Source organism: Heteronotia binoei, chromosome 21, assembly GCF_032191835.1.
Source record: "Heteronotia binoei isolate CCM8104 ecotype False Entrance Well chromosome 21, APGP_CSIRO_Hbin_v1, whole genome shotgun sequence".
Taxonomy (NCBI): Eukaryota; Metazoa; Chordata; class Lepidosauria; order Squamata; family Gekkonidae; genus Heteronotia; species Heteronotia binoei.
This window is the reverse complement of record NC_083243.1, coordinates 73721125-73734543: the sequence shown is the minus strand read 5'-3', so window position 1 is coordinate 73734543 and position 13419 is coordinate 73721125. Positions and strand designations below refer to the sequence as shown.

General features: G+C 44.3%; 1 protein-coding gene across 1 annotated transcript in view; it reads left to right on the top strand.

Moving 5' to 3' along the window:
- FMN1 (formin 1) overlaps positions 1 to 13419 on the top strand; it is a 266553-nt gene that overhangs the window by 117653 nt on the left and 135481 nt on the right. The window contains exons 7-8 of the mRNA XM_060262294.1: positions 9709 to 9770; positions 12871 to 12959. Coding sequence (XP_060118277.1) covers positions 9709 to 9770; positions 12871 to 12959 — 151 coding nt within the window. The remainder of the gene's footprint in view (positions 1 to 9708; positions 9771 to 12870; positions 12960 to 13419) is intronic.

Here is a 13419-nt window from a genome sequence, read left to right as displayed (position 1 = left end):
TACGGGAAGTTCTGTGGGCACCCTGGATAAGGCAAGGAAAGGCAGCTTGAACTGCTCTCCCCCACCCTGCACTTCCCCAAGGCTTAGTCCAAAACAGATTTATTGTGTGTGTGTTATTCAAACATGGCTCATAAAATGAATAATGGAGCACAAAGAATGGGGTTCCCCCCCTTCAGCGCCCTCCCCACACCCTCCGCTTTGTGCTGGAGCTGCAAGCCTTTAATCAAAGCTTGTGCCCCCCCTTCTTTTATGAGACTGTGGGGAGACAAGGTTTAAGGAATCTGTAGGAGAGGCCAGAGTGAAGGACTAAACATTCTTCAGTCCAGGTAAACAACATCTAGTGGGTCCCCTTTGTCCACAAGTTTGTTCACCCCCTCAAAGAACTCGAACAGGTTAGTGCGACAAGATCTTCCCTTACAGAACCCCTGCTGAGTCTTCCTCAGAAATTTTGGTTCATCAGTGTGCCCACTAATTATCTCTTTAATAACGGTCTCCACTAACTTTTCCTGGTATTGAAGTCAGACTGACTGGCCTGTAATTTTTTTGATCTCCTCTGGAACCCTTTTTAAAGATGGAAGTGACATTAGCTACCTTCCAGTCCTCAGGAACGGAGGCAGATTTTAATAAAAGATTACATATTTTTCACGTGACTAAACTTTTTATTTTGCAATATATTGAGATAAATTCATCTCTACAAATTCAAATATATTTCTCCAATACATTACATATTTTCCTCTCCCCCCCACTCTTATTCATGACCTCCGCCGGTACTTAAAACAAATTAAAAGCATATTAAAGGTAAATTCACACTTGTAAAATCTTTAAAAAGAAAAAAAAATTATCATTCACTAACCTATTCTCTAATAATCACTTAGCACTTATTAAACACAACGCTCATAGTTATTGATTCAGTTCCAGAGTTCCCTCTATCTTAGTCTTATCTTAACTCTCATATATATATGTTTACCAAATAACCATGTTCTACTAATGCTTTTATCACAATATCACAATTCCTCTTTATCATTAAAAGTTCAATTAATGTTATCAAACACTACTAAATATCTTTTCACCATTATAAAATTTTTATACAAAAAGTAATTTTTCAATAACCTTTTCTCTATAATTCGCTTGGTATTCATTACGCACAAAACTCATAGTTATAAAATCAACTCCGGAATTCCAGCTATCTTATTCTTATCTTAACTCATATATGTATAATTACCATGTAACTATATCTTACTAGTCCATCATATCAGACTCAGTCCCTTGCGTAGTGCAGACGGCCAAGTGCTCCTCACAGACAAGGCATCCATATTGAACCGGTGGTCGGAGTATTTTCAGGTTCTCTTCAGTGCCAACCGCGTAGTTCAAGATTCAGCAATTCACCTCACCCCACTTCAACCAGTGAAAACAGAGTTGGATGAGATCCCCACTCTAGAAGAGACTGTTAAAGCCATCAAGCAACTGAAAAGTGGCAAGGCAGCAGGAGTTGATGGAATTCCACCAGAGATCTGGAAGCATGGGGGCACAGTACTACATAGCTCACTTCACAAAGTACTTGTCACCTGCTGGGAACAAGGCAAATTACCACAGGACTTTCGTGATGCAATCATCATCACCCTATACAAGAACAAAGGGGAAAAGTCAGACTGCTCCAACTACCGGGGGATAACCCTGCTCTCCATCGCAGGCAAAATCCTTGCCAGAATACTCCTGAACAGACTGGTGCCCGCCATTGCAGAAGAACTCCTCCCAGAGAGCCAGTGCGGCTTCAGAGCTAACAGGAGCACCACCGACATGGTATTTGTTCTCAGGCAGCTCCAAGAGAAATGCAGGGAACAGAACAAGGCTCTGTATGTGACTTTTGTCGACCTTACCAAAGCTTTCGATACCGTTAGCAGGAAAGGCCTGTGGCAAATCTTGGAACGTTTAGGATGTCCCCCAAGGTTCCTCAGCATGATCATCCAGCTACAAGAAGACCAGCGAGGCCAAGTCAGACACTGCAACGACCTCTCGGAGACCTTCCCAATAGGCACAGGTGTAAAGCAAGGCTGCGTTCTCGCGCCAACTCTCTTTACGATCTTCTTTAGCATGATGCTTCAAAGAGCCGCAGTAGATCTAGATGATGACGATGGTGTCTACATCCGCTATCGCACCGATGGCAGCCTGTTCAACCTGAGGCGACTAAAGGCCCACTCCAAGACAATGGAAAAACTCATCCGAGAGCTACTGTTTGCTGATGATGCTGCACTCGTCTCCCACTCGGTATCAGCTCTGCAGCATATGACGTCCTGCTTTGCAGAGGCTGCCAAGCTATTCGGCCTAGAAGTTAGTCTGAAGAAGACAGAAGTTCTCCACCAGCCTGCACCCCAGGAAGATTATCACCCTCCCTGCATCACTGTGGGTGAATCAGTTCTGAAGACAGTCCAGCAGTTCAGCTACCTGGGGTGCATCATCTCCTCAGATGCTAAGATCGACAAGGAGATTGACAACAGGCTGGCAAAGGCAAACCGTGCCTTTGGCCGACTGCACAAAAGAGTGTGGAGCAACAAGCATCTGAAAAAAGGCACAAAGATCAATGTTTACAAAGCGGTTGTGATGACAACCCTCATCTACGGCTCCGAATCGTGGGTTTTATACCGTCATCACCTGCGACTCCTTGAGCGCTTTCATCAGCGCTGCCTTCGCACCATCCTCAACATCCACTGGAGTGACTTTGTGACCAACACTGAAGTTCTCAAGCGGGCGGAGGTTACCAGCATTGAGGCACTGCTGTTGAAGACGCAGCTGCGCTGGGCAGGGCATATTTCTAGGATGGAAAACCACCGCCTTCCCAAGATTGCCCTGTATGGCGAACTCTCCACCGGCCATCGAAATAGAAGAAGAGGTACAAGGACTCCTTGAAGAAATCCCTTGGCACCTGTCGCATCAACCATCACCAGTGGTCTGACCTAGCCTCAGATCGCAAAGCATGGAGGCACACCATCCACCAGGCTGTTTCTTCTTTTGAGAACGCACGCATAGCTGGTCTTGAGGACAAAAGGAGTTTGAGGAAGAATCGCACTGCTACAGCACCAACCCTAAATCAGACTTTTCCCTGCAGCCACTGTGGCCGGACCTGCCTGTCCCGCATTGGTCTTGTCAGCCACCAGCGAGCCTGCAGCAGACGTGGACTATTGCACCCTTCTTAAATCTTCGTTCGCGAAGCCAAGCCGAGAGAGATATCTTACTAACTAAATAATCACAATTCCTCTTTATCATTTAAAGTTCAGTTAATGTTGTCATAAAAGACTAAATGACTCTTCACCCTCCATTATATTTCCACGTAACTTTGGGATTTACTCCAGTCTTCTTTAAACTTCTCCAAATTATGTCATTTAAGATTCTAGTAAGTTTGTCCCTTTCACTCCAGTTAAGAACCTTTAAGGCCCAGTCCCATTTTTCAGGTATTCTATCTTGCTTCCACATTTGCGCATACAGTGTTCTCGCAGCTGAAAGCAAATACCACAACAATGTTCTGTCTTGCTTCGGAAAGCTTTCCATTTGTAATCCCACCAGAAAGACATCTGGTGCTCTCCTGATGTTATAACCCAAGATTTTCGAGATCTCCTGTTGAATCATTATCCAAAATTGTTTCACAACATCCCTGGGTAGTTTACGCTTTCTGGCAAGCTCTGAATTGACTCTGTATGCATCATCACATAAACGCTCCATCTCCTCCGGATCTTCTTCCAAAAATTCAGCTGTAATTGTGACAATATGAGCCTTCACATCCTCTTGTTCATTCTCAGGCACTCCCCTTAGCCGAATCATATTCTCCATCAACTTACAGTCTTGTAGTATTGCTTTTTCTTGCATTTTCTTAATGGTGGCATCTTGATCTCTAATTTTCACTTCTGTGTCAACAGTCTTTTTAGCTATTGCTTGAGACTCTTTCCTTAGGTCATCAATTTCCTTCTTAAATTCTTTCTTTACCTCTTCAGCACTGGAGTTTATTTCCTTAGTTAATTTCTTCTCACTTCCAGTTATTAAATCACTCATTGCCTTCAATATTCTTCCTCCCATAGCGTACAGTTGATCATAAACTTGTTTAGACATTTTACCCTCTCTCACTAAGGCAGCTCTTAACCTTGTAATTCTTGATTCCAACTTTTACTTAGACATTACTGATTGTCCATTACAAATAATGGGTTTTTAATTGGTATCTTCACTCTCCAATCTGATAGTTGCATTTAACAGAACAGAGCATGCCCTTTTCAACAAGCCTAAAAACGCCGTCCTCGAAGCTTCCTAGCTCAAGATATTAATTTTTAAAGTTCCAAGCCTCTCTTTTTAAAAAGTTTTCCTTTTACCCTCTAGGGCTTATTTTCCAATTTCAAGCACATAGTCCATGTTATTTAGCCCTTAGGGGATTGTTTATATAAATTTTGAATCCTTTTATAGTCCACTTTCAAGTTATTTAGTGAAAATATTTTGGCCTTTCTGCAATTAGCCTCCAATGTTTCTCTATGGTTACTCTTGCAAGTATACGGATACTTGGATGCTCCTCTTCCCTCCACACTTACTTCCTGACTCTCTAGCATTGAAGTCTCATAATGATTGCAGAAAACGTCACTTCCTGTTTTGAGGAGAGAGACTGTAGCTTTGTTATGACTTGGGTTTTTTTCTGAAGCCACAGGAATTCATAAAAGCAAGTATTTTTCTGCACTTTTCTGCTTTCTTTTGAGTCCAAAAAAACCACTTCTACCCCCTTCCACTTCTCCTTGATTTTCCACTTTGAAAAATAGTTCTGGGTCCCAGATCTTCCCTTTTAACAAGCTTAAATTGAACCCGGAGTAGCAGATAAGGATCGTTACCTTATTAACGACGCCTATTTTCTCATTATCCCGTCCACTTTATCTCAGATGTTGTTATAGTCCATAGGAAGTTGAAGCCTTAGTGAGTTTATGTCAATTTAATGACTCCAAGGATTCTTTGTAGGCGATAGAATGCAATTCTTCATCGGGGGAATCTTCAAAGCCGAAAAAAAACCCTCCTGGGATCTTTCGTCAGCCAAAGTGAATCCCCCTCGAAATAAACATGCATGTCGTAGACAATTTCCTTTACTGGAAAAAGTAGACAGTAGGCTTTATAAAGCCTTTTCTGTCCAAAAACAAAGATCCTGGTCTGCTCCACACAGGGAAACAGGTCAGCTCACCAAGCTTCAACCCCGGAAGTCAAAGATTACATATTTTTGTCAGGAGATCCACAATTTCACCTTTGAATTCTTTCAGAACACTTGGATGTATGCCATCCGGGCCTCGTGACTTATCAGTTTTTAAATTGTCTATCAGTCGTAGCACCTCCTCTCTTGTCACCTCAATCTGACTCAGATCTTTCAGCACCGGTCCCGAAATCAGCGGTTCTGGAGTGGGCAAACACTTCTCATCTTTCACAGTGAAAACAGAGGCAAAAAATGCATTCAGCTTCTCAGCCATTTCCCTATCCTCCTTCAGTAATCCTTTTACCCCTTGGTCATCCAAGGACCCCACTGCCTCTCTGGCTGGTTTCCAGCTCCTAATGTATTTGAAGAAAATTTTATTATTGGTCTTTATGTTTTTTGCAATATGCTCCTCATAATCCCTTTTTCTTGCCTGATCACAGACTTGCATTTGATTTGCCACAGCCTGTGTTCTCTTTTATTATCCTCACTTGGACTAGCTTTCCACCGCTTAAAGGAATCCTTCTTACCTTTTACAGCTTCCATTACTTTGTTAACCATGCAGGGTTTTTCTACACGCCAAGGGATGGTTCCTTGGTGTGAAATGATACCCTTTCACCTACTGAAGAAGAAGTCCCTTCTGAAGGCACATTTCCCTTATCATCAGCACAGTGCTCTGTTCCCTCTCGACCCTCATGCTCCCTGGCAGCAGCAGGGCTACCATTTTCACATCTAACACGCCCCTGAGAATCTTCTCCAAGTGCTTATCTGACTGTCTCTGTTTCTCCAGGTCAGCCACCTCGGCCTCAAGGGTTCAAACTTGTTCCCTGAGGACCAGGAGCTCCTTGCATCAAGCACACACCTAAGACTTCTGTCCAGTGGGCAGATAGTCATACATGTGACACTCGGTGAAATACACTGGATAGCTCCCACCCTCCTGCTGGCATTCTGCCTTCATAATTGCTTTTTTAAATATACAATCCCCGCTTTAATACATTTTGTGTTTATGTGGCTCTCCTTGTGGAAAGTCTACTTACCTTATTGGTAACACAAGGAGACTAGAGCCCCAACTTCCTGGTCATTCTGGCTACTTACAGATCCCCCAGGCCTAGAGCCACAGGCCAAGAGCCCTTAAGCTCTTGCTCTTCGGCTCGCGCCAAAGGCTCACACTTCTGGCAAGATGCAGCCTTATAAATGCAAGGAGGGTGGGGCCAGCAGTCAGCCTCAGGCAACACAGACACTCCCAATCAGCAACAATCACCTGCTGTAATCACCTACAGCTCACTCAAAATAAACAAACAGCAGTTCCCTAGCAACCACACAAACTCAGACTCTGTCCTCCCCCAGAGTAGTACCCAGTTGAACCCCCCCCCCAGCTGTTAAGAAAAGGCAGAAAGAAAAGGCAAACACTCTCCCTTGCAGCCGCACACCTTTCCCGCTCTCTTCCAGAGCTCTTCTTCCTTCCTTCCCTCCTTTTCTCTCTCTCTCTCTCTAACCAATTTCACTCTAAATCTTGAATCTTGGTGTAGTCCTGTCCCCAAACTAACATTCTACACTAGAATCAGAGAAACCAACTCTATGACTCTTTGATTCTAGTGTAGAATGTCATCTTGGGGACAGGGCTAAACCAGGATTAAAGGTCTAGTCTCTCACCCCATAGGCATCACACATTCCCATTTGCAAACATGTCATTGGTTACCAAACAGGTACCAGGCTCAGTTTAATGTTTTAACTATCACTTACCCTTCATAGCAGTGGCCCGCATACCCGCAGGAGTGCCTCTTCTGTTACATTTTGCTGCAACTGCTTCACTCATTAGCACAAAATCTCCCAAAGGCGTTGTTTGGGTCCCCCTGGTGCCCCCATGGCTTCCCTACTTCGCCATTACCTTTGCCACTCCATGGCTGCCCTTTCTTTCCTGTCTCCCAGGCCAGAAGTCTCAGAACTGGAATGGGCTGGATTACAGCACCCACAGGCTCCCCTTCCCGACTGTGCTTTGGGCTCCCTTTCTCTCTCTCTCAGGTTACAATCCCTTCTCAGCATCAGCCTCAATTCTCCCTGACCTCCTTGAGTGGCCTTCTTTTATGGTGTGCAAGCTGCTCCCTCCTCCCTCTCAGGGCCCCTTCCCCCGAGCGCTGCCCCCCCCTTTTAAGGCTAGACACCAAGGGGAGGTGTTTCCTGGGCATTCCTCTTCCCTGGGGAGTCATTAGGGGCACGGTCTCTTGCTTCTGGGTGTGGCCTCTCACTTTCTTCAGGGCCGCTCTTCTCCCCGGCTGGTTGGGCTGCTTCCTGGCCCTGTTGGGCTGTCGGGGCGAGGCCTTGCCATCCTTGCCGGGCCTGGGGCCTTGCTTGACCAGTATCCAGGCTGGTGGGTCCTCACATCGATGGAGCTTCGGCCTCCAGCATGGAAGTAAGCTGGGGCCCCTGGGTGGTCGCACCGGATGCTGCACCCTCTGTTAATATTGTGGAAGACAATGACAGTTTATAAGCACATGCTGGGAAAGTGAAAGTAACTGATCTGCCAGGTAGATCATCTAAGTGACAGGAGGTGGCTGCTTGCCAGATTGCATCAGCCTGGACAATGTCCGCATGACTCAGCAGCAAGCTGATTGGTCACCTGGGAGGATGAATTATATAAATGTACAGAGACACTTTACTGTGTGTGGGTTATGTATGATGGTGTTGCAGCGGAGCATTCTGTCGGTTTGGAGAGTGGAGGTGTAAATAAATTGTATATAGTAGTTTTACCACTGCTGTATGCAAGCCTTCATTCTTTGCGTCACTAAGGACCACCCTCACTAAGCACTGGCGCATCAACTCCCTCCGGGGAGGCATTCGGTGCTTAGGGGAATGGCCATTTGGGGGTTGGGGGGCTGGTGGGCTTGCCATCTGTGGGGGAAGCTGCCTGCCTGAGTCCCGACCTTGGACAGGCATTTGACTGAAACAGTTAAAATCAGCAACTGCCCACTCATGTATTCTTTATGATTGCTCCCACATCATGGAAAGGTCCGCCAGAGGCTGTTAGGAAGGACTCATGCTTCTGTCATTTTGCAAAATGTGCAAAACAGGAATGTTCATGTTTTCAGAAAACCTGAAAGTTGCAAAAATTATACTGGGGAGGGGTTAAACACTGTGCAGGGCCTTGCCACTTCTGCTGTTGCAAAGGGGAAGAGAAGGGGTGGTCAGCTGGGAGAGCCACCACCACCGCTGCTGCTGCTGCTGTGGAAGGGAAGAAGTGGGTGCTTGGCTGGGAGAGCCAGTGCCACCACCTCTGCTTTTTTGTTTTTTGTGAGAAGAAGCAGGCAGCAAAGAGATCTGCCACCACCACTGCTGCTTTTTTTGTGGGGGGGGGGGAGAAGTGGGAGAATGTTTTAGAGAGCTGCTGCTGCTATAGGCATAGATGAGAGAGCCATCACTGCTGCTTTTGTGGGGGCGGGGAGGCATGTTGGTGGCCAGAAAGACAGGCTGATAGTATGGGGGCAAGAGAGAGAGAGATGGGGTAATGGTCAGAAAGAGACCAAAAGAGTGATGAGGTGAGGAGATAGAGAGTGATGGAATGGAGGTGTAGAAAAACAAAATGACAAGCATGGGAGAGAGAAAGATTAAGAAAAGGGGTGGCAGGAAGGAGATGGAGTGAGATACTGAGAAAAGTAAGAAGAGAGGGCAGGAAGCAATGGTGGGTGGAATGGGATAACCATTCCCGCAAATTTCTTGTGGGTCCCTTCTTGTATATTCTAACAGCCAAATTTTAGGATACTTAAATCCAGTGATTGGAACTGTGCATGGGCAAGCAAAGGCAATGGGACCTGACCTGGGTTTCCAGCCTGTTTCCATAATGTGCTCTATTTACAGCATTTCAGAAATGTCTCTCTATTTAGAGGCAGTAAAGCTCTGAAACCCATTGCTAGGTAGGACACAGCATCATGGAGTGCCTTGGCTTCTGTGTGAGTTTGTTGGCCCTCCAGAGCAACTGTTTGGACTAGATATCCCCAGGGCTGGTGCTGGAATTTTTGCCACCCCAGGCAAAGCTCCACACCCCCTCCAGTGGAGGAGGGCCCCCGATGCCGGCCCAAATTGGGTTCCGTTTGCAAACGCCCCCCCCCCCCGCTCGACCTCCCCCCAGCGTGGGAAGCTCGAGCGGGGCCAGATGGTCCTGTTTGTACAGAGGGCTCCTCCATGCAAACTCCTTTTCTGATCCCTCAGAGCCAAGAAAAAATAAGCAGAAGGCTCAGGGACAGCTTGAGTGGGGAGGGGGCACCTGCCCCTACGAGGAGCTGGCACCTTAGGCAATCACCTAGTTCGCCGACTCCCACGCGCTGGCCCTGGATATCCCACTGGTCTGATCTAGCAGGACTCTTATGTTCTTAAATAAAACAGATTTTTTTATCATTGCTCCTGTACTGTATATATGGGTTTTGATTGGATGTTTCAGGTTTGTACCAGCTGCAGAAGAATGGTGTTTGGGCCCTGAGCTTACTGATTGTCTCACTTTTTTATCTTTCCTTTAGCTATACTAAATGTGGATAATTCAATAGTAGATCTAGAAACACTGGAAGCACTGTATGAAAATGTAAGTACTAAAATACTAACTTCTGGTCAATTAGTTTACATACACACAGGGCCTTTTTTGAGCAGGAGCACACAGGAATGCAGTTCTGGCTGGCTTGGTGTTGGGGTGTGTGGCCTGATATGCAAATGAGTTCCTGCTGGGCTTCTTCTACAGAAAAGCCCTGAAGAAAACAAAGGTGCAATCAGGGGGTGTGGCCTATTATGCAAATGAGTTCCAGCTGGACTTTTTCTACAAAAAAAGTCCTGCATACACACAGTGTGACATTCTAGTTTCATGTTCTATTTGTCTCTTTATAAATATTGTGTTTCTTAAGTAAAAATGCTGGTTTGTTGTAATTCATTCTCTGTGTCTGCCACCTTCCATCAGATACACCACCTGAATTGTTCAAACATATTTTGTAGTGCCATGTATACTTTTGGTCTCCTTTGCTAAGTTACTACTACATTTGTCAAATGTCCACCTAATTAGGAAATGTTATGAGACCAAGGCAATTATTCTTTTTCCCCCCTGTCTACCAAGGCATTTATTCTTCAGAAGAACAATCATAAAAATGTCCAAGTTATTTCAAAGAAAATAATATCTGGGTCATCAGGAGGTGCCAGGTCTGACTCAAGAAATATCTGGGAACTTTTGGGATGGATCCAGGAGACTTTGGAAGGGGTAGAGCCAAGAGCAAGGGTGTGATAGGCACAATTGAACTCCTAAGGGAGTTCTGGCAATCACATTTAAAGGGACTGCATGCCTTTTAAATGCCATACCTCCATTTGGAAGTAATGAAGGATAGGAGCACCTTCTTTTGGGGCTCATAGAAATAATAATAATAATAATAATAATAATAATAATAATAATAATAATAATAATAATAATAATAATAATAATAATAATAATAATAATAATAATAATATTTAATTTGTATCCCGCCCTCCCTGCCAAAGGCTCAGGGCAGCTCACATAACATAACATAAAATACAAACATTACAATAATAAAGGCACACTGGTTACATAACAAAATTACATATTACAGTTCAAATATATATTATCACATTAAAACCATCAAATTAAAACCATCAAATTCAATTCCAACAATTAGTTTGGTGCTACAGTCTCGATGTTACTCACCTTATAATTTTACGTGGTGACAATACAATAGGTTCCACATTAAGAAAAAGCCAGCTGAAAGAGGGTAGTCTTGCAGGCCCTGCGGAACTGGGTAAGGCTCCGCAAGGCCCGCACCTCTTCTGGTAATTGATTCCACCAGTGGGGAGCTGTGATCGAAAAGGCCCTTTCTCTTGTAGGTTTCAATTTGGCCTCCTTCGGCCCAGGGATTGTCAATAGATTTTGCAAACCAGATCTCAGTACCCTCTGGGGAACATATGGGGAGAGACGGTCCCTAATGTAGGCAGGTCCTCGGCCATATAGGGCTTTAAAGGTAATTACCAGCACCTTGTAACGAATCTGGTACACAATTGGCAGCCAGTGCAGTTCCCACAGCCTAAGCTGTATGTGCTCCCACTTAGGGAGTCCCAATAACAGTCTGGCTGCTGCGTTCTGCACTAGCTGCAGTTTCCAGGTTCGGCACAGGAGCAGCCCCATGTAGAGGGCATTACAGTAGTCTAACCTCGAGGTGACCGTTGCATGGATCACTGTTGCCAGGTTGTCACGCTCCAGGAAGGGGGCCAACTGCCTCGCGCGCCTAAGATGAAAAAAGGCGGATTTAGCAGTGACTGCTATCTGGGCCTCCATTGACAAGGAAGACTCCAGTAGCACCCCCAAGCTCTTGACCTTGCGTGCCGTTTCCAATAGCGCACCATCAAAAGCTGGTAGGGGGATTTCCCTTCCCGGGCCGCTACGGCTCAGGCAAAGGACCTCTGTCTTCGCTGGGTTCAACTTCAACCTACTCAGCCTGAGCCATCCTGCCACGGCTTGCAACGCTAGGTCCAGATTTTCTGGGATGCAGCCAGACCGACCATCCATCAGTAGATACTGATTACTAATTACTAATGCAAGTTAAAGCCACAATTCATATACAAATCATATAATCTCAAAAAAAATGTGAATGAAAGGTCTTATATACCACAACAATTTTCCATCTTCACAACATGCATAAGCACTTAAAGGTAAGTTTTACATAATCAAAGTGCTAGTGCAATACTTGAAAAGTCCTCAAATATATCCCAAGTAAAGTCTAGATATCCTGGAAGGCCCTCAATGTGGACAGCCAGCGTGTTCTTCATGTTTCAATGAGACCGCATCTTCATCGAGGAGGGATGCATTGGATAGTTCACTCAGGTTTCAACAACAATTTTTACAGAGTATCCAGCACAACATTCTGACAGTGGAGAAAGCTTTGTAAAGCTCTGTAAAACATTCTTGTTGAAATGTGAAGAATACACTGGCTGTCCATGTTGAGGGTCTACCAGGATATTTACATTTGACTTGGGATATATTTGAGGACTTTTCAAGTATTACACTAGCACTTTGTCTATGTAAAACTAACCTTTAAGCGCTTATGTGTGTTGTGAAGATGAAAAATTGTTGTGGTCTATAAGACCTTTCATTCACAATTTTTTTTAAGATTATATGATTTGTATATGAATTGTCGCTTTAACTTGCATTAGTAATTTTTCACAGATCATTTTCACTACTTGCTTATTCTCCGTGATTCTCTCTTCTTCTTGTATTGAGATGAAGCTGGAGAGCACATAAACTCTGTCACTCTGAAATCTGCAGATAAAGGACTGTGTGCATCCTTAGTGCGTAACAAACACTTTTTAAAAAGAGCACAGTTGCTTCAATCCAGCAAAGCATATCTTTGTGGAGAAGCAGATTGTTACTTTGGGATCAGTAATGACACACAAGTGTGTGCTATGTTGATGTTTCTTTTGGCTCTAGAGAGACCTGCATATGCATCACAAAACAAATGGTCTGTGCTGTCAGTTTTGGTAGTGCTAATCCCCTGTAGATATGGTTGAGTCACTGAATCCCTTCCTCTTTGTCAAAGCAAGTGATTAGCACTCTCCAAACAGATTGTGTCAAAATATGATTTTTTTCATAAGGCAAAGAAATGAAACTTACTGCTGATATTTCATTAAAATCACAGAGAGCACAAAGGGACGAACTGGAGAAAATAAAGCAGTATTATGACACTTCAAAAGAAGAAGAAGTAAAATTCCTGGACAAACCAGAACAGTAAGATGCGGGGGGGCGGGGGGGCATCACTGTACTTTCTCATCATGAAAAAGAAACTTAAAAGAGAAATGGTGCCCTATAATTGTGACTAGAATAAAGCAACATCAAGGATTTACAAATACCTATACTAACAATTGGAGGTCCTATAGCTCAACTATTCCTCAAAGATGTCTGACTAGTTTTTCCTTGAACAGAAATTTCAAAAAATTATGCCGCTCACTCTACTAACCCTTTCATTTTCTTATTGAACGTAATCCTACATTCCTGTAATATAAACTTGCTAATTCTTTTACAAACCTCAGGGTACCATGTTTTCAGTCTCAGAGCATCATTTGGGGAGTATCAATATGAAAAAAACAAAGGCTATATTTATGTGTTTTATTAGAGTAACCAAAGACACTGGGTTTCAGCATGTAACTGAGCACAGGAATGTTCACTGAATGTCTGTATGTTATTCATC